The sequence below is a fragment of the Narcine bancroftii genome, chromosome 2 (assembly GCF_036971445.1).
Source record: "Narcine bancroftii isolate sNarBan1 chromosome 2, sNarBan1.hap1, whole genome shotgun sequence".
NCBI classification, from domain to species: Eukaryota; Metazoa; Chordata; class Chondrichthyes; order Torpediniformes; family Narcinidae; genus Narcine; species Narcine bancroftii.
This window is the reverse complement of record NC_091470.1, coordinates 311,923,382-311,943,403: the sequence shown is the minus strand read 5'-3', so window position 1 is coordinate 311,943,403 and position 20,022 is coordinate 311,923,382. Positions and strand designations below refer to the sequence as shown.

Below are 20,022 nucleotides of genomic sequence, written 5' to 3'. Positions count from 1 at the left end.
CGACTTCACGGTGTGCTGAAAGAAACGAGTGAGTGTATTCTTTATTTGTTTGTAAGCTGTGGTAAATCAGTGCTGTTAGTCCTATAATGCAGCATCATACTGGAGAGCAAAGACACCCTGATTTATTTTCCCCATAAATATGTCTGCATTTCTCTCATTTCTGTTCCTCTGCTGATGGTCTCGATTGAATTCTTCCTTCTTTTACTCCACAATGGTCAACTATATCTTTAAATATTTAAATTCCGTGCTCTGTGCCATCTCAATCCTCATTTATTTGCTTCCTTAAAACCTCTCTGTTTTACAAAGCTTTTGGTCATATACAGTATACATTGGATTAGAATATATTTTTATAAGAATATTACAGATAACATAGGAGCATAGAAGGTCCCACAGCTTCATGAAGTTAGCTGCTGCTCAAACCTTGTGTCTTCTGCAGTCCAAATCTACCTTGATCTTGTGCGTGCTTCCTGGCCAGAAGTTTTCCCTCTCTGGTGTAAAGAATTCCAAAGGTACATAACCCACTGAGAGAAGAAATTCCCCTTCATTTTAGTCTTAAATTAACATTCCTTTATCTCAAGACAATACCCCTAGTGGCATAGATAGGTTGGGCAACCATCATCCATTTCCTAGGGCAACAACAGCCAATACCAGAGGACATCTGTGTCTTAAGATGAGTGGAGCAACGTTTAGGGGATATGTCAGAGGGTTTTTTTTTTAAAAACACAGAGCGTGATGGGTATCTGTAATGCATTGCTGTGGATGGTGCTGGAGGCAGGTACAATAGGGGCATTTAAAAGACTCTCAGACAGGCACATAGATGTAACAAAAATAGAGGGTTATGGTGTGAAGAACAGAAGGATTAGATTGTTGAGGAATACGTTGACATAAGTCAGCACAACATAGTGGGCTGAAGGGCCTGTATTTGCTGTAATGTTCTATACTCACATCTCTATCAAACCACCTTAGAAACTGAAATATTTCAGTAAGATCATCTCTCATTCTTCTAAACACAAAGCACAGGCTCAATCTACTCTTTTTTTTACCTCATTAAGATGAGCCATATGTCCCAAAACAATATTCTAATGAACCTGCTCTGCACCATTCTATACAAGTATGTTCTTTCTTATAATAGGAATACCAAACAGTGCACAGTACAAACTATACTGTTGCAAGGCTTCCCAAGTTTGTACTTCATCTCACATGTTAAGATAACTGCTATAAAATGTTGTTGTCAGCTTTACGGGGTCTAAATTTTATTGTTGTTAATTTAGTTTCAAATTTGGAGACATTACAGTAATGAGGACAAAAATTGGCAAACAAATTTTTACATTGTGAATCCTCCAGAGAGTGAATCAGAAGGAGGACTAATTAATCTGATTAAACATTTCCCTTTAATGTGGTAAGCACCCAAAGAGCTGATAAGAGTACTGCAAAGAACAATTTGATTCTGAACCACACATGGTGACACTAGGATAGGTCAGCAAGGACTTAGTGTGAGAACTAGGTTTCAAAGAGGTTATTGAAAGAGGAAGGAGATGAAAAGGTACAACATTGGGTGGGCGTGGTGTGATGGCGTAGGGAGAAGATGTGGGAAAACACCTCCCCCTGGCAGAACTATTTAAAACCCATTTAAAAGCTCTTTAAAAAAATTTTTAAGCTGTTAATTATACCATTGAAGTACCTTAAATACAGATATGAGAAAGATTAAAGCTCAAATGGTTAAAAATCAGCTACTAAACAGCCTGGAATTGCTGAAGAAACTCGGCCTACCAGAAAAATGGAGCCTCCAGCGTTGATTTCGGCACAGACCCGACCACAGCCATTGTCGACGGGTAGTGTTCATACCACGCCGGCGCCGAACTCGCGTATCGCTGCGCAAGATGACACTGGCGATCGGCATCGATCCCCTCTGGAGCAGGATGACCAATCGTGCATGCGCGCTACGCTTGAATCGGCCCAGGCTGTGCGGGGGACCCGACCTCTCTCAGTCCAGAAAAAATAAAGAAAGGTACAACACTTTGTGCGAGGATCGAAAGTGGAAGTGTGAGGAAAATTTCAGAACTACAACCTAAAGAGCAGATAGCTTTGCCTTGGCTGGCAGTGGAGAAACAGTGCTGCTCCCTCAGGGTCCAATTGCTCATCCCTAATATCAACATTAGCTCAGTGCAATAACAACCTCAGTTTTTCTAGATGCAGAGATTGAGTCAAGAATCTGAAAGGCCTGCTTTGCGTTTGGTCAGCTGAAAGATTGAGTTTGGTCACAGAACATCAGGTTGGCCACCAAGTGCAAGGTGTACAGTGCCATTGTCATATCAGCTTTGCTACATAGATGTGAGACATGGTGCCCATATCAGAGTCAGTTATGTCACCTTGACCAACTACAGCAGCGTCACCTATGTTTTATAATGAAGATCACCTATTGAGACAAGGTCTCCAAAACAGAGGTTCTTTCTCAAGCCAGAATGCCGGCAGATTCAACCTTGGTGATGTCAGCCCAACTGCGCTGGGCAGGACATTTTGTCAGGATGCCTGACAGACAACTGCCCAAGGACATCTTGTACAACCAACTGTCCAGTGGTACCTGAAAATGAGACCACTGACTATGGTACAAGGATGTTCTGCCCAAGAGCCTCACAAAAGCTGACATTGCCCCATCAGCATGGGAGGATCTGGCTCCAGATCATTCGCAGTGGAGGGACACCATCAGAAAAGATGTGGACGGTGCTGAGAAAAAGCTCAAAGAGGCAACAGAGGAGAGGCACAGGAAGCGCCAGAACAGAGATTCTGCCCCCGTTTCCCCTCCAGGCCTCACTTGCCAAGGATGTGACAAGCAGGGCCTGTCAAGGATCAGCCTGTCCAGCCTCTCCAGGGCACACAGATCAAACCCCACAGTCTGACTGAAAGGAACCATCATCATCATCCTATGGGATGGAGAGCCAGAAGAATGTTGACATCTCTGTATAGTCCTTAAATGGCCAGTCGAAGTGTTTTTAATTAAAATCCTGCAACTGTGGGATTGTGACCAAGATGGCAGCACCTGTGCTTGACAGCAGATTAGCACAAGGAAACAGAAATTGAGAGAACATTGAAGGCTTCCTGATTGTATTGGAGGTTTGGATATGGAGTTTGGGTTGCCAATGGATCAAACGGGTCTGTGTGACTGCAGAGTGCTGGAGGTGAATCCACAGACACTCAATATCTCTGAAGAAACTCTCTTTTGCTCCTCTTTCTCTTAATATAAGGGTTACCGGGCAATAATAATGGCAACTCTGAGTGCCCTACAACAGGGAAAATAAAATTTCATGTAATATTGCATTTTCTGTGTTATTACATGACAAAGGCATCTGGAAAAGGTTAAAGAAGGATTTGTGTTGCTACCAAACAGGCCTTAATTATTGAACCGGTGAACTGATATCACCAAAAATCCTGCATTTACTCAGCATATTGTGAAAACGTTCGCCTGATTTGTGTACTCTTGGTGTATAATGCATCTCAGACCCAAAACTAGCTTTGGTGGAATTGGTTATGGCTTATTTCCAGACCCTTACGTAATCCTGCACTGGTGTTAATGGTACGATCAAATAGAAGCTTGACAAGGAAGTACAACATTAGGACAATGCATTGGAAGACAAAAATATGATATTATATAAAAATGAATATCTATTAATAAGTTTCTGCTAAGTTAGCATTACTAACTGAAGTGTTTATCAATTACCATTAACAGCATGTACGCAGACTGTAGAAAATATTTGGCACCTTGTCTTCATCAGTGCTTGGACGTCATGTTACAAATGTACAAGACATTGGTGAGACCACACTTGAAGCATTGTGCACAGTTCATATGGTAGGAAAAATGCAATTAATCTGGAAAGGGTGCAAAAAAGATTCATGAGGATGAGGCTTGAATTATAAGGAGAGACTGGATAGGCTGTCTTTACTCCTTGGAGCAAAGGAAACTGAAAGGCAGAGATAAAGTAAATAGCCATTGAGTTTTTATTTCCCCTGGATAATGGAGTTTAAAATCAGAGGCCATAGACTTAACTTGAAAAGTGAAATATTTAAAAGATACCCGAGGGGTACCTTTTCTACACAGAGCATGTTGGGTATGTGGAATGAGCTGCCAGAGGAATCGTGACATCTAAAAGATACTGTATATGGATAGGAAAGGTCTAGAACCCTGGTTTTCAAACATTTTCATTCCACTCACATACCACCCTCAGTTATCCCTATGCCAGAGGTGCTTTGTAATTCGTAAGTGATTACTTAAGGTGGTATGCGAGTAGAAGGAAAAAGTTTGAAAACTACTGATTTAATCGTATCTAATTGACTTATTGTACGCACACTTCCATAACTCCAAAGGAAATAGGCCAATAACAATTATTTTCAAGCAAAATATTTCAGTAACAATTGGATCTAGAGCAGTGGTTCTCAATTTTTTTCCCACTCACATACCACCTTACTAATTACAGAATACCTATGGCATAGGGATTACTTAAAGTGGTATGTGAGTGAAAAAAATGTTTGAAAACCTCTGGACTAGAGGGATATGGGTAAACACAAACAAATGGGTCTAGCCTGGCTTAACAACTGGTGGGCATGGACAAGTTGGGCTGAAGGTCATCTTACCATGCTGTATAGTATTCTAACTCTATGATATTGTTTTCCCCTATGAAATCTGCATTTAGGATTTAATTAACTTCACCTATATAAATCTTAAGCTAATGGATTCGCTTAAATTATTTCAAGAGATGACCTCACTATAGAACCTGCTTCACAGCCTTTTGTACTAATATTGGAAGAGATATTTTCCTTGGCTAAAATGTGATTTTATACATCCTGGGGCTATGATAAAATGCTAAATACTGTAACCATTATTTAATTATTTGAGATTAAAACCTTTCTACTGCATTTCTGTCACATTCACAATTTGTCTAAGGCTCTGAAATGATGAAGAAGTTTCCAAGTATTATATTTTTTTTTAAATCAATCAGTAAACAAATGTATTATTTAGAGATTATTGAATTGAATGATTATTTCAATGTAATTCATCAGTTCCAATTGAATATTGGAGTTTATAAATAATTATGATATTATGGGATTGCTTGGTCCATTATTTCAATGGAAGTATTAACTAATTAGTTTTAAATGGGTTAATACATCATTAAAATAACAGAGAAAATAATCTGGTCAATGCTTTAAGATGCAATTTCCAGGCTTAACTACATTTAAATTATCTATTTAAATGAAATAATTAATTAAACATTTATTTTAGAGTAGAGATACATGTGTTAAGATGAATGTGGCATCATCTAAATCCTTCAGCTAGCTCTATAGAAAGCTCATAACCTTCTATTATCTCATATTTCAAAGCACTTTACAGTGCTAAATTACACCCCTTGAGTGTAAAAAATGCACAAATTTAGTGACAGTTCTGGGCTGAAAACTTAATTCTTCCAGCTCAAAGAGTCCAGTTTGAATTAAGTTGATGATTTCAATCCAATTGTCAATAAATTTTAGTATAAATCATAGAGCAACTTTTTTCTCATGTTGGTTCCCACTGCCTTGACCCATATCCTACTGTTTCAAAATTGTTGTCATTCTCCAGAGAAAACAATATCTTTAATCCTCTGTGCCAGCAAATTGTCTAATCTTCTCCTTTCCAATTGTTTCAAAATAGTTTGAAGGTGTAACTGGGTCACAAATTTTTATCTAATTTTCTCAACATGCTTTAATGCGTCAGCTTATTTTACACCATTGCCACAAAGGAATCCTGAACAATACATAAACTAAATTTTCTTGATGAGAGCTATGGTGCAGCATCCCTTCTCCTTCCCCAACTTTCTACCATCTTTGATATAATGAACTATCTTCTGATATCTGTGCAATTTTCCCACTTTGTAGTAGCATTCAATTTGTTCTTCTCCTGCCGAAACACACATTTTGCATAATAGCTTTTCTTCTCAGATTGGATCAAAGGATCTATTCCAGATCATCTTCTGTTCTTTGTGCACCAGCTGCTCAAGTCCCACATTATGCCTATAATTCCTTACTTCACTTTAACATTGGCTCTCTTGATATCTGTAATACTTTTATGGAGAAAATGTGGAGTAAATATTGGAAGAATCAAATCATTATTTCAAATCAATAAGGGTGGCACTGTTGGTGTAGCGATGGGGACCATCGATGGGTTAAAATCCTGCATTGCCTGTAAGGAGTTTGTACATTCCACCCGCCCCCCCCCCCCCCCCATGTCTGCATGGGTTTTCTCTGGGGGATCTGGTTTCTTCCTACCCTTCAAAAATGTATTGGTGGGTAGGTTCATGGAGTGATTATTGGGAGGCACAGACTTGTAGGGCCAAAATGGCCTGTTACTGTACTGCATGTCTAAATTTAAAATCTAAATGATCCTCCATTCCTACTGTAAACATTAAAACATGTGGCAGTAACTCCATTTGCCTCCTTGCCACCCTGTCATTAAATTCTGTGCAACCTAGAAGGATCCCATCTGATCATTAAATCCCATGAAAATTGTGTTTGAGGTTAGATCATGCTTGGGAAAGCCTTGGGGTACAATCAGGTAAATGGGGAAGAGGTGATTCGAAGATGTTATGATATGGGATGGAGTCAAGTTAGGATGGAGAAGATTCAGCATTTGCGTAAGGAGCTGAAAATGTTTAAAATATCAAACTTCTGCGTCTCTCCTCCTTGCTGAGCTCATAAAATAATTTTCCTTTTGAAATGATTGTAAAGATGCAGGCACACTGTTTTTTTTAAAAAAGATGCTAGTGAATGACCTGCCTGAGAGTGGGTTATTTGGATGAGCTAACAGCCTCTTCTACAATTCATTTTGTTTTAATTTCCCAGTGGAAATGGTGTAGAGCTAGTCACTTGAGCTGCCTCTATTAAAATTGGAAGAGGTGAATTTAAGATGCAATTAGATTGTTATACATTTTTAAAAATAATCAATTTATACAGAATTCATATCTAGTTCTTTACAAAAGCTAAAACTACCATTCTGCTTTTTTTTTTAACTGCTCAGGTTTCAGGTCATCCTCTCGTCCCTTCACTTCACCTTTAATGATCATGCCATCAACGAATCATTTCATGTCTCCATCACGTGCCTCTTTTAGGATCATTTAATGTCATCTTCTGGGCTGATTTATCTTTGATAATGGAACCATAAAGTCAAAGAGTTTTACATCCCAGAAACAGATGCACAGGTCCACCTTGTCCTTGCTAAACACCATGCCCTCCTGTTTAGTCCCACTTACCCAGATTAGGCCCCTGCCCCTCTCAGGTACCGGTAATTATCCAAATGTTTCTTAAAGGGAGCTAACATACCTGCCTTCATCAGTTTGTCTGGCAGCTTGATCCATATACCCTCTGAGTAAAGAACTATCCCATCTTGACCCTTCAAAATCCCCCTCTACTCACCATATATAGTGCCCTCCATAAAATTTGGGACATTGACAGTTTTTTTCCCTTTATTTTCCCCTGTGCTCCACTGTTTTAAATTTGTAATCAAACAATTCATGTGATTAAAGTGCACATTCCAGATTTTATTCAAGGTTATTTGTATACATTTTGGTTTGACCATGTAGAAATTACAGCACTTTTTATACATAAACCCCCCATTTCAGGACACCATAATGTTTGGGACATTTGGCTTCACAGGAGTTTGTGATTACTCAGGTATGTTTAATTGCTTCATTGGTGCAGGTATAAGAGATCTAGGCTTGCTTCTAAGCTTTTGATCACCTTTGGAGTCTAGTTGCCATTTTTCAGCATGTGGACCAGAGTTGTGTCTATGAAAGTCAAAGAAGCCATTATGAGGCTGTAAAACAAGAATAAAACAGTAAGAGACATCATCCAAACATTAGGATTATTAAAATCAACTGTTTGGAACATCGTTAAGAAGAAAGAGCGCATCAGTGAGCTCAGTAATGACAAAGGGACTGGTAGGCCACGGAAGCCTCCACTGCTGATAACAGAAGAATTCTCATTATCATGAAGAAAAATTCCCTAAACACCTATCCGACAGATCAGAAACCTTCTTCAGGAGGCAGGTATGGATGTGTCAATGACTACTGTCCGCAGAAAAATTTATGAATAGAAATACAAAGGTTACACTGCAAGATGCAAACCACTAGTTAACCACAGAAACAAGATGACCAGATTACAATTTGCCAAGAAGTATTTAAAATAACCTGGAGAATTCTAGGAAAAGGTCCTGTAGACAAATGAGACCAAGATGAACCTGTATCAGAGTGATGGCAAAAGGAGCATAAAGTAAGTGCTCAAAATCCAAAGCACACCACCTCATCTGTGAAACGTGGTGGTGGGAGTGTTGTGGCCTGGGCATGTATAGCTGCCACAGGTACTGGTGCACTCATCTTCAGTGATGATATAACTGCTGATGGCAGTAGCAAAATGAACTCTGAGATGTATAGAGACATCTGCTCAAATCAAGAAAATGTCTCCAATTGCATTGAACAGCATTTCATCCTCCAGCAAGACGATCTCAAACATACTGCTAAAGTAACAAGGGAGTTTTTCAAAGCTAAAAACTGGAAATTTCTCAAATGGCTAAGTCAGTCACCTGATCTATATTCAATATGCTGAAGAGAAAACTTAACAAGCCCACACACCAGCAAGATCTGAAGATGGTTGCAGTCGAGGCTCAGCAGAGCATCACCAGATAAGATACTCAGCACCTGGTGATGTCTATGAATCGCAGACTTCAAGCAGTCATTGCATTCAAGGGATATGCAACAAAGTACAAAATATACATACCATTGCTATGTCTCAAATATATTATGGTGCCCTGAAATGAGGGTACTATGAACAAAAAGTGCTGTAATTTCCACATGCTCAAACCAAAATCTAATTAAATATAATTGAATAAAATCTGAAGCATGCACTTTGATCACATATGAATTGTTTGATTACAAATTTAAAACTGTGGAGTACAGGGGCAAATAAAGGAAAAAAAATGTCTTTATTCCAAACACTATGGAGAGTACTGTAGTTTCTCTAGGAAACTGATATTATTTAACTTGTGATTTTATTGACCTCAATAAGATCCCCTCTCAACCGCCTATGCTGAGGAAAACAGGCCAAGCTTTTCCAGTCTCTCATGGTAACTCAACTTCCCTAATCCTGGCAACATCTCTGTAAACCTCTACAGTACTCTTTCCAACTTTATAGCACCCTCCAAGATTTAAGTGCCCAAAATTGTACACAATATTCCAAGTGTGGCCTCAGCAACATCTTGTATAACTTCCACATAATGTCCCAGCACCTGTATTTAATGTCCCAGTCAATGAAGACTGTCAATGAAGAGAGTGTCCCAAAAGCTCTCTTCACAATTCTGTTTACCTGTGCTGTCAAGATTAAAGGGCAATGTTCTTGCACCCTTAGGTGCCTCTGTTCCATAAAATTCTTTAGGGGCCTGACACTAACAGAGCATGTAAAGCCCTGGTTCAATTTACCCAAATGCAGCAACTCACTTCTTTGAGTTGAACTGTATCTGCCATTACTTGGCCAAGTTCCTCAGCTGATCTACTGTAGATCTTGTTGTAAATCCAGGTAATTTTCTTCACTGTCTAGTGAAGGACATTATTAATAAATTTACTCAGTTTCCCATCAATATTCATTTATGTATATTACAAAAAGTGAGAGTATCAGGACTGAACCACTAGGGATTCGATTAGTCACAGTTGTTCAATCTCTACAACTACTCTTTGACTAAACCAATGTTTTTTATACAGTAAAAACAATGCTGGAGAGGCTCAGTAGGTCAAACATTTTTGAAATGACTTGCAAACACATTCGCAAGAAACTAGCAGCAAGCATATTGTTTATGAATTCTTGGAGTATCTCTATAGTAACAGCTTGAAAGCCAGTGTCTTTTTCTGTGTGGTTAATATTAGCAAGGTTAGTTTGAATTTTCTTTTGTTCTATGTCGGACCAGAGTAAGAAGGCGGCATTTCAGATAATTTCTTTGAATGTAAAATTTTGAAAGTATTAACTTATTAATAGTTTATTGTCTGTTCATTAATTGTTTTAAGTATAGTTTACTGTTTCAAGAGTTCAAATAGTGAAAATCTCAATGTTACTTTGAAACGGACTTTTCATTAACAAGTCAAAACAAACAACATCTAAATGTTTCTCAAGTGATTATGAAGGGAAATGGCCTATTAAGTCAAATAAATCGTGGATTGTTGACTTGTTAGTCAATAAAGTAGACTGAACAAGTCAAATAAATGGACTATTGACTCATTAGTCAATAGAAAATTGGAAATTGGATTTGGTAGAAGAATAGATCAAATGAGCTCTGTTAGAGCAGATCAATAAAAAGACACAAATACCAACATCCAAGACCACTGAAGAAGCAGTAAACCTGCGTATTTATTACAGATTAGAATACAGTTTGGTCCATTGGATCCACTTGTTCTATGAGGACTGTTTTGGAGAGATTGTTGTGCATGTTTTAGGTCTGAGTGCGATGAATGACATAATGAAGAAAACAGCAGCTGCAGCTGCTAAGGAGCTATGGGTCGAGAAGATGAAGAAAACAGATAAATTGCAAAGGCAGCAATTAGATACAAAGGGAAATAAAGTGGCTCTTCCAGCAAGACTGAGGGAGGATATAGATAAGAAAGAGAATGCAGTTGTTAGGGATAATGGAATTTGAGGCTGAATTCTGAATAGTGCCTGAAGCTACACCACAAGATGGTGGTGTGGAGGATGACCAAACCAAAATGGAGACATGGTCAGCGATTGAAGCAATACACGAAGTACAGAACCTAATAGGAACTAGCGATATGCAGCAAGAGGCTTGTGACTCTTTTGTTCTTAATATACTTCTCAAATATTTCTGGATTCTTCCTTGAATTCTCTGCTGAAGCATCTGAAAAACTCTTTGAGCTCTCCTTATTTCCCTCTTCACTTTGCTTCTACCAGTGAATAATTGCTTCTGCCTATATGTGCAAAAGGCTGAGGGACATATTATTTTTCAATAATAATGCATACAATCAGACCATTGAGATTTATTGAAAAGAGTTCCAGAATACTTAGATTAAAGACAACCATGCTGATAAGCGAGTGTTTACGTACCTCAGGATAAAAGCATATATCTGTACACTTGGCAGTGGAGTTGAATGTTTGGTTCTTATCAGTTGCTGATTTATTAGAGTCACACCAAAACTAGAAAAGAAGCTCAAAAATTAGGTGGAATATATTTAATTCATCACAAATCCATTCAAAGTACTGTAAAACCCCCGTTATCTGAAATTCAAGCAACTGAAAGTCTCAAGGAATTGGCATAAAAATTGCATAACATAAAGAGGTAAAAAAAATACAGAAGTTTAAAATTGGCATGCCTCGTCTTTAGATCACCATCCATGTTAATCGGCTTCCTGGGGTCCATAGGCATGGCTATCTTGATTCCTGTGCGCATGCGAGTCTTTGGTTGACACATGCATGGTGCATTTGCATATTGGAGTTCAGTTGGCATATGGGTGAGAATCAAGTGCCCTGACAACATTGAATTCACGCCCTTAATTCTCACGCATGTGCCAACTGAACTCCCGTACGTGAATCCACCAAGCATGCGTCAACCGAAGACTCCCACATGTGCACAGGAATAAAGATGGCCACACCCAGTCTATGGACCCTGGGACACTGACTAACAAAGAAAGAATGAACATTTTAGCTCTTAAGTGTCTGTATCCCTGTTATAGTTTGCCAAATACAACATAAATTGTCTAAATTTTATATTTTTTCTTATTTTTTGTTAAAAGTTCGGTCATATGTGGGGATGGATACAAGTCACATAGGTTGCAAGTCATAGAGTACCTGTACATTGAGCCCACAGCAGGTCTTTGCAAGATTAATCATGTCAGTCCATTTCCCAACTCTTGTCCTGTGGCTTTGTCATTTTTTTTTCTCTTTATCGAATTAACTATTATCTCTCTATGCTGAAAATGTTTCTCATATCAACCAAAAATCTAAAGCAGTGATTCTCAATCTTTTGTTTTCCACTCACATACCATCTTAAATAATCCCTTACAAAGCACCTATGGATCATCAAATTCAATACCCTATTCCCACCTTCCCTTGATCCCTTTAGCATTAAGAAATAAATCTATCTCGTTCTTGAATTTATTCAATGACTATAATTTCACGCCTTCTGTGGTAGACATTTCTTCAGGATCATCGCTATCCAGTGAAGACCTTTCTCCCGATCTCAGTTCAAAATGGCATACCCCACAACTTGGGATTTGATCCTGGTTCTACACACTCCTGCCACCATGCACAGTATAGTCATGAACATGAATAATCTATCTCCATGAGAAGTTTATAGGATTCGTTTCTATGAGATAATCTCTCATTCCTCTGTACTCTGACAACTACAGGCCCAAACAACCCAAACTCTCCTCATCCTTTAACCCTGCATTATTTAGATAAGGAGATAAATACTGTAAATGAAACTTGAGATAAGGCCTCACCAAAGGCTTTGTATAGTTGCAGCAAGACATTGTTGCTCCTATTCTCCAATGAAAGCCAACATACCATTTATTTTCCAAATTAATTGCTGTAGTTGAATGCTTCTTTTTGTGCCAAGTGTACAAGGACACCCAGGTTCCTATATCTTCCCTTTTCCCACTCTACCATCACTCAAAATAAAGTCCTTCTGATTATTATCTATCCAAGATCAATCAAATCTGCATGCATGTGCCCACTTTCCCAACTTTCACCTCTTACTCGCAGCTTAAATTTGCCCACCCACAACCCGCACAAGCTTTGTGACTTCAAAAGGTCATTAGTTGAATTCCAGTGAGAAAGAAACACTCCAAGTTAGAGATAATTGGTAGGGGTGAAATTTTATTAGAGATTGCAGTCTCCAGGCATGACTACATTTGGGGGTTAAATGACAGTTTCCCATTGGCCCTTAACCCAGATTCTCTCCCCATCCTTTTTTTTTTTAAATTTTCTTCTCCCTGCAGTACATGCAGCTTTGAGGATGTGGTCTGGATGGAACAGTTTGTCTTTGTTCTTCTTTGTATTTTTAAAAAGTGACATTACATTCCTGCATTTTGACCCAGTAGCACTTGCTCTGTGCCTTCACATTAGCTTTCTTAGCATTCCAAACTCCAGCTGCCTCAGGAAACTGGAGCAAAGCAGTGAGGAGGTACTAGCATCTGTCAGAAAGCTAATCCAGTGATAGGTGTTTACCATTATGATTTAAATGTTTTACAAATTCTTAAAGTCATTGCAAATTAATTTTTAAAAATCATTCAAAATTTGAATGATTGTGGAATTTTAAGCAACTGAAACATAAATAATTTAAATCATTAAACTGAAATATGTAAAAAATAAAATGAAAGCACTTTAGAACACAGAACAGTGTAGCACAGGAACAGGCCTTTTAGCCCATGTCTATGTCTAACACAATGCCTAATTTAAACTAAAGCTTTGCTGCTTGTACATGATGTATCTTGCTATTTCCTTTCATTTTCTGATATTTTGCCCACAAAGCCCCATTGAGGTAAAGAGTATTGGATCCGATACTAGATCCAATATGACATGTTTTGAGATGTGATTGTCAGAGAGGGAGATGCTACCCAGTTCCAATGGGGCCTTCCTTTGCTACTCGACTCCATCAGCAATTGACTAAAGTAGCAGATTCAGCTTTCTTAACAGGACTGACTGGAAAAACCTTCAATAGCCAGGAAGAAATTTGTCAATATTCCAAACTGACAAATCATTGATTGGGACAGTAATTCTTTTCTGCTTACACAGAGACTACCTGATCTGCTGACATTTTCCAATATTTTATGGTTTCAAAACAAACTATATACTGTAACCAAACACTGGAGTTATTTTTGTTCAATTGTTTACTACTTGTTTTAAGGATGGAAATAATCTATAGATTATATTCTTAAAGGACTACAACATTTAAAACTACACGACTTTCAGTGGTTTTAAATTTAAACCTGTAGAAAGATTTATTCCCATAAAAGAGCAGAAAACAATAATACGTACTATATTTATTATAGCACCGAGAAAGTTTATCATAATGGAGGTAAATATTATGACATTCCTTGCAAAATGGGTTTCATTGATCCAGCAGCACGATTTCCGAAGAACTAAAGGCAGACATTTATAATCCTCCGCAGTAGTAATTAATACCAGTGCAGCATGCAACATGATCAGAATGGTAAATTGGATCACCATTGCCATTGTTCTAAAGGAAAAAAAACATGGCATCATTATTCTGTTCAAGCACTTACTTCATACTGTCACTCTGTATAATCCTTCATTTGCTTACCAGACAAATTAACCCAGGATGATATCCTGGAAGTTGTAGTCTAGCCCAATAATATTTTATGCACAGAAACAATTGATTATTGAAATAGAAGAAAAATAACTGCAATAATTGCATAATGTTCAATTTTATTCTCAACTTTTTAGCAAGACATAAATTGAAGAAGGCAACATCAAGGCAGGGGCTGATAAGCGGCAACTAACATTCTGGTGTACAAATTTGCTAGGTAATGACCAGCTCCAACAATGGATTCTAACTACCTACCCTTGATATTGTGTACATTGTACATGTGAATATAATAAACTCTCTCGCATACTCATATTCAATGGCATCACCATTGTCAAGTCTTACTATCATCAATATCCTTGGATGACCATTGATTTACAACTCAATTAACATAAATAGCATGGCTAGAAGTAGCAGTTGGAGACTAGATATGCTGCAGTGAGTGATTGAGCTCCTAATGTCCAAAGCCTTTCAAATTTTGTCAAGTCACATGTCAGGAACATAAACAGTCACTGTATATTTGCCTGGATGAGTGTAGCTTCATCAACTTTCAAGAAGCTCAATACCATATTGGGGGGGGAGAGAAACCAAAACAGCCTGCTTGAATGGGTAGCTCATCAACTGTCTTAACAGGCACTTCTTTCAGCATGGTGGCTCTGGTGTGTATAACATCTATAGAATACACTGCAGTTACTTTCCCTGTCTATCCTGACACCACCTCCCAAACCTGTCATCTCTCCCACCAAGTAGGACAAGGGTAACAGGTGCTTGGGACCACCTCCAGCTGCAGGTTTCCTTCTACAAAGCTTAATGATTATTAAATTCAAGTCCTAGAACTCCTTCTCCAAAAGCACTGAGGGAATAATTTAATTTTGTTAGACTGCAGTGGTTCAAGTTTCTGGCTCACCACCATATCTCAAGAACAATTAGGAATGGGAAAGAAATACTGCCCTTCTGAGCAATACCCACACCTTGTGGAAAAAAAAACTAAAAATGATTGGGATATTATCAGGTTCATTTGCCGTTACCAGGGCAGTCAGTTTCTTTTTAATGCCTCATGGATGGAACCAAATGAACCCATCACTGTCACTTTCATCCTAACTAGAACCATAGAATATTACAGCGCAGAAAATGGGCCCTTTGGCTCTTCTAGTCTGTGTTGAGCTAGTAATCTGCCTAGTCCCACTGACCTGCAACCACTCTATAGTCCTCCATACCCTTCCCATCCATGTATCTGTCCAAATGTTGCTTAAATGTTAAAATTGAGCCTGCATTCACCACCTCAGGTGGCAGCTTGTTCCACATTCCCACCACTCTCTCTGTGAAGTTCCTCATAATGTTTCCACTAAACTTTTCCCCTTTAACCCTAGACCCATGTACTCTAGTTTCTATCTCACCTAACCTCAGTGGAAAAAGCCTGGTAGCATTTATACATGCAAATGTGACTATTTCAATCTTCAGAATCTGAGCTGAAGTATAATAGAGAAAATAAAGGTTCAGCAATGCATCTTTCAAATATTTCACTACTTTGTCTGTTAGCATTTACTGGCATTGATAGGGCTTCAGTCATTTGCTCTAACCTTTTGGTTCTGAATACTTCGCAGATCTAGTCCAGTGTAAAATTATATCGATCCATTTATCTCCCAATAGCTTTCATTTCAAGAATGTCTGTAAGGCTGCCATGAATTTATTAAATTTCATTTAGTATTATTCCAGAATTTCTACACTCCTTATTGGGTTGTAATAGATGGAAAGAGGAATGTGTCAAATTGGTAAATTATGTTGTAGTAAGACAAGGAATAAGAGCATAAATTAATTGTTGGAACTGTCCTTAGTTTCTATTCCCAATCGCCTGGATGATTAAATATATTTATAATAACAAAATGCTTCATAGAGTCAGAATTGTACAACATGGAAACAGGCCCTTCAGCCAAACTCATCTACACCAAGATTTACTGAAGATTGGATGACAAAAAGAGTAGAAATGTAAGGGGCCTTTTTTGGCTGGCTGCCGGTGATAGTAGTGTTCCAGAGGGCTCGTTGTTGCGTCTGCTACTTTCCATACGGTTTGTAAATTATTTAATTGACAGAATTGATGGCATTGAGGCGATAAATCAAAGGTTGGTAGAGGGGTGGGTAGGGTTGAGGAAGCAGGAAGCCTGAAGAGGGACAAATGGGAGTATGGACAAAGATATGGTAGAAGGAATACAAGTACGTGGAATAAAGGCATGGACCATTTTCTAACTGTGGAGAAAATTTAGAAACCAGAAGTCCAAATGGACTTTCATTCCAAGTTGTTGTCATAGCTATCCCCTCGAGGTCAAGGATAATGGACTTCGTTCCTTTGGGCTCTCAAGTGGCTTAGGAGTCCAATCTTGGAAAGTGGCCCATCGAATTAAGGTGCCTGTGTGTGTACTTAATGTTGCACTCCAGGAAGCACACTATACTTCATAAATCAACCAACTAGTTTCAATGGCATGAAAACCATGATGATTGGAGCTGATGGATTTGTTGCAGCCTTCATCCATCTTCACAGCCATCGAGTTTGAAGCAACTTCATCCACCTGTGCTACCGTTGAGGCCTTCGTCAGGGACCTCATCCTTGACCTTACCACCTTTAATGGCCCTACCGGGAGCATAGCTCCAGACAGCATTGCTCTTGCTTTCATTCCTGGTACAGGATTCCCGAAAGGATACCTTGCATGTTAAATTGATTGTAAGGAAGGCAAATATGACGTTAGCTTTCATTTAGAGGGTGTGGGAATACAAAAACAAAACCAAAGATGTAATGCTGAGACTTGATAAAACACTGGTGAGACCCCATATGGAGCATTGCAAGCAGTTTTGGGCCCCATATCTAAGGATGTTGGAGGGGGTCCAGAGGAAGTTTATAAGAATTATACTGGGGATGAAAGGGTTAACGTATGAGGAGTGTTTGATGGCACTGGGCCCGTATTTGCTGGAGTTTAGGAGGATGAGATGGGATTTCTAAATATTGAAAAGGCTGAATAGAGTGGATGTGAAGAAGATGTTTTCAGTATTGGGAGAGTCTGGAACCAGAAGGCACAACTTCAATAAAAGGATCCATGTTAAGAACAGAGATGAGAATAAATTCCTTCAGCCAGAGGGTGGTGAATCTATGCAATTTGTTGCTACAAATGGCTATAAAGCCAAGTTATTGGGTAGTTTTAGAGGTTTATTGTTGACTACCTGAGCTAATCCTATTTGCATGGGCATTGCCCATATTTTATTAAGCCTTTCCTATCCACATATATTGAGATTTTCTTTTTAAGTCTTGATCTTGTCTCTTTCTCTACTGCTACTCTATTTCTTTCTTTATGCTTGTCTCACTTTTTGTGCTTTTTGTTAAATTTGCCCTGACACAAGAGATATTTGAAATAAATTTAATGTGAAATTAAATGGATAAAAATCTTCCCCCCAGGTGCCATGTAACCAAACATAAAGCATATCATGTTGTGGTACATCAGATGGTTAAAACAAATGCACAATTGATCTCTCCAGCATGGATAATTTCTACTATTTACCTTGATAATGGAAGGAAACTTTGTATGGCTGTGATGAATATTAGGACAATAAAAGCGCACACCAGATTTGACTTGAAAACTTCATCTCGCATCTGTGAATACTGTAAGAAAGAAGCACAAAACATTAACGGGCCATATTTCATTGATCCCACAGTAGATTGCAGTGATTTATCTGTATCTACAGGAGTTCTGGGAAATTAGCAAGACTTTGCCTACCAGGATGAGCAGTGCCAACTAAAAAATTAACTATCGACTTTTTTTTTTAAATGACATTGCTTGCATTACTTTACAGGGAAATTTAAAATAAGAGATCTGATAAGTTATCAAATCCAATGAACAAACTATGAAAATAAATAGCTTTGATTAACTATTTTTTTAATGAGTTTACCTTTCACATTTTAATCATGTCTCTAATCAGTTTATTAGGCAGTATAAAACTTGGAAAGTTATACAATAACAAGTCTTTACTCTTCAAATTTCAAAAATTGTAATTCTATCTTTTTCTGTTAATGCTTTTGGTATCATTTAATGTGTCCTGCTTTGCTAAGGCTGCCAAAATGTGTATTTGTGGCCCAGCTACCTTTTCCTCCAGGCTGGAGTCTTTAAACATCAGTGAGAAAGGCTTGATATGCTCTCTTCTTAACTTATCCCCACTCCTTAAGTCGATGGTATGTTCTATTCGCTTGTTAATTTCCTCAGGCCCAGACTGGACATGCAAAGCTTGTGCAAGGTGGTTTGGAAGCAGGTTTATTGAATTTCTTGTTAGGGCAGCCAGAGTCTAGGGAAAGCACATGCAAAGAGAATAAACCCCTCTAGACCTCTGTTCAATTGCATTAGAATGAACAGTTAAAGGACATGTGACAAGGTGGAGATGATCTGTTATTGAATCAAGAAGAAAAAAAAACATTAATTTTCTTTTACTCTACTTTTAGATCCATCTGCTGGTATTACATTCTTGATATTTTGAATGAATAACTACCACAGCACATCTGCCACTTATCCACTAAACCACAAATACCATGCAATAAATCATTGGTTATGTTAATAATTCAGGGCCACAGTAGGATTTCAGTGTCAAACCTTAAAATATATAAACTCTCATTTCTGAGGTATTCTTGTTCTTTCTCCAAGCTAATCAGCATGAATGGAGATTATGCTCGATAAGATCATCAGAAAATGCTTCTCTTAGAAAGGAAGAGATCTTCCAGTGTTAACACAGAGGAAACTTTACTTCAGTTCATTAGATTGTTGCTGCTTTTGTGGTAGCATCCAGAGGAAATCTATGCAAGGCCTTTAATAGCTTGTAACTAATTCTGTTTAGCAATTTTAAAATATGACCTTGCTTCTAAATTTTCTAAATGTACTATTCAAAATATTTTTTTTTTTTTTTTAAATCATTTTTTGTGAACATTTCATGATATATTTGAAATAGAAAATTATCTATCGTAACATTTAAAAAGTCAGAGGTTACAATAATAAGTACTCATGGGAAGAAGGGTGAGAATGTGGTGAAGGTAAAGAGTAAAATTCCTGTATCACTTTTTATTTCAATTATGGCTGACACAAATCACATCAGTGCGTAGATCATTAGACTGTTATTTTATTTTATTTTTTTTAAATAAACGATTACGATGTGAAGAAAGTAACAATTGAAACACAACCTGGAAAGCTTTATCATTAGATTAATTATCTGTTTGCAATTAGTTTTTAATGTTTTGATATAGACTGAAGTGAATTTTTGTTAACAACATCAAATAGACAGCAAACAAACCAGCAGGATTTTCTTCCATGTTTTTTTTCCATTGTCAAAATGAAACCATTCTGGTTTAAATAATTTTATTTTCTTTTTTTTTTGTTTTCACTGAAGGCAAATCAGGCAGAAAATAACTTCATTTGATAAGAATTTTTAAAAAAAGAGAATTAAAGTGTTGTCAATTCACCAGTATTCCAGACCTCCCATTATTAAAATGTGGAAATATTAAACATCTCCCCTCCTTTTTTTCTTTCTCCCCCCCCCCAGATATCCCCTTCTTTTAGATGAAACATATGATTTGTAATTTTATTTCATTTTAAAAGTATGCATTTTAATAAACTACTTAAAAAGTTTCAATTGATGTAACACTACCATTTTGGCAGGTC

The 20,022-nt window shown here is 37.9% G+C and overlaps 1 protein-coding gene and 1 long non-coding RNA gene across 3 annotated transcripts in view; one reads left to right on the top strand and one right to left on the bottom strand.

The window, feature by feature from the left end:
- The window catches only part of LOC138755523 (uncharacterized), a 143,406-nt gene that overhangs the window by 56,276 nt on the left and 67,108 nt on the right, over nt 1–20,022 (top strand). The window lies entirely within an intron of this gene.
- Nucleotides 1–20,022, bottom strand: part of adcy8 (adenylate cyclase 8 (brain)) — a 102,944-nt gene that overhangs the window by 46,773 nt on the left and 36,149 nt on the right. Inside the window, exons 8-11 of the mRNA XM_069921665.1 lie at nt 18,464–18,661; nt 17,884–17,984; nt 14,050–14,251; nt 11,119–11,208 (exon numbers count right to left, since the gene is read on the bottom strand). Of these exons, the coding sequence (XP_069777766.1) occupies nt 11,119–11,208; nt 14,050–14,251; nt 17,884–17,984; nt 18,464–18,661 (591 nt within the window). The remainder of the gene's footprint in view (nt 1–11,118; nt 11,209–14,049; nt 14,252–17,883; nt 17,985–18,463; nt 18,662–20,022) is intronic.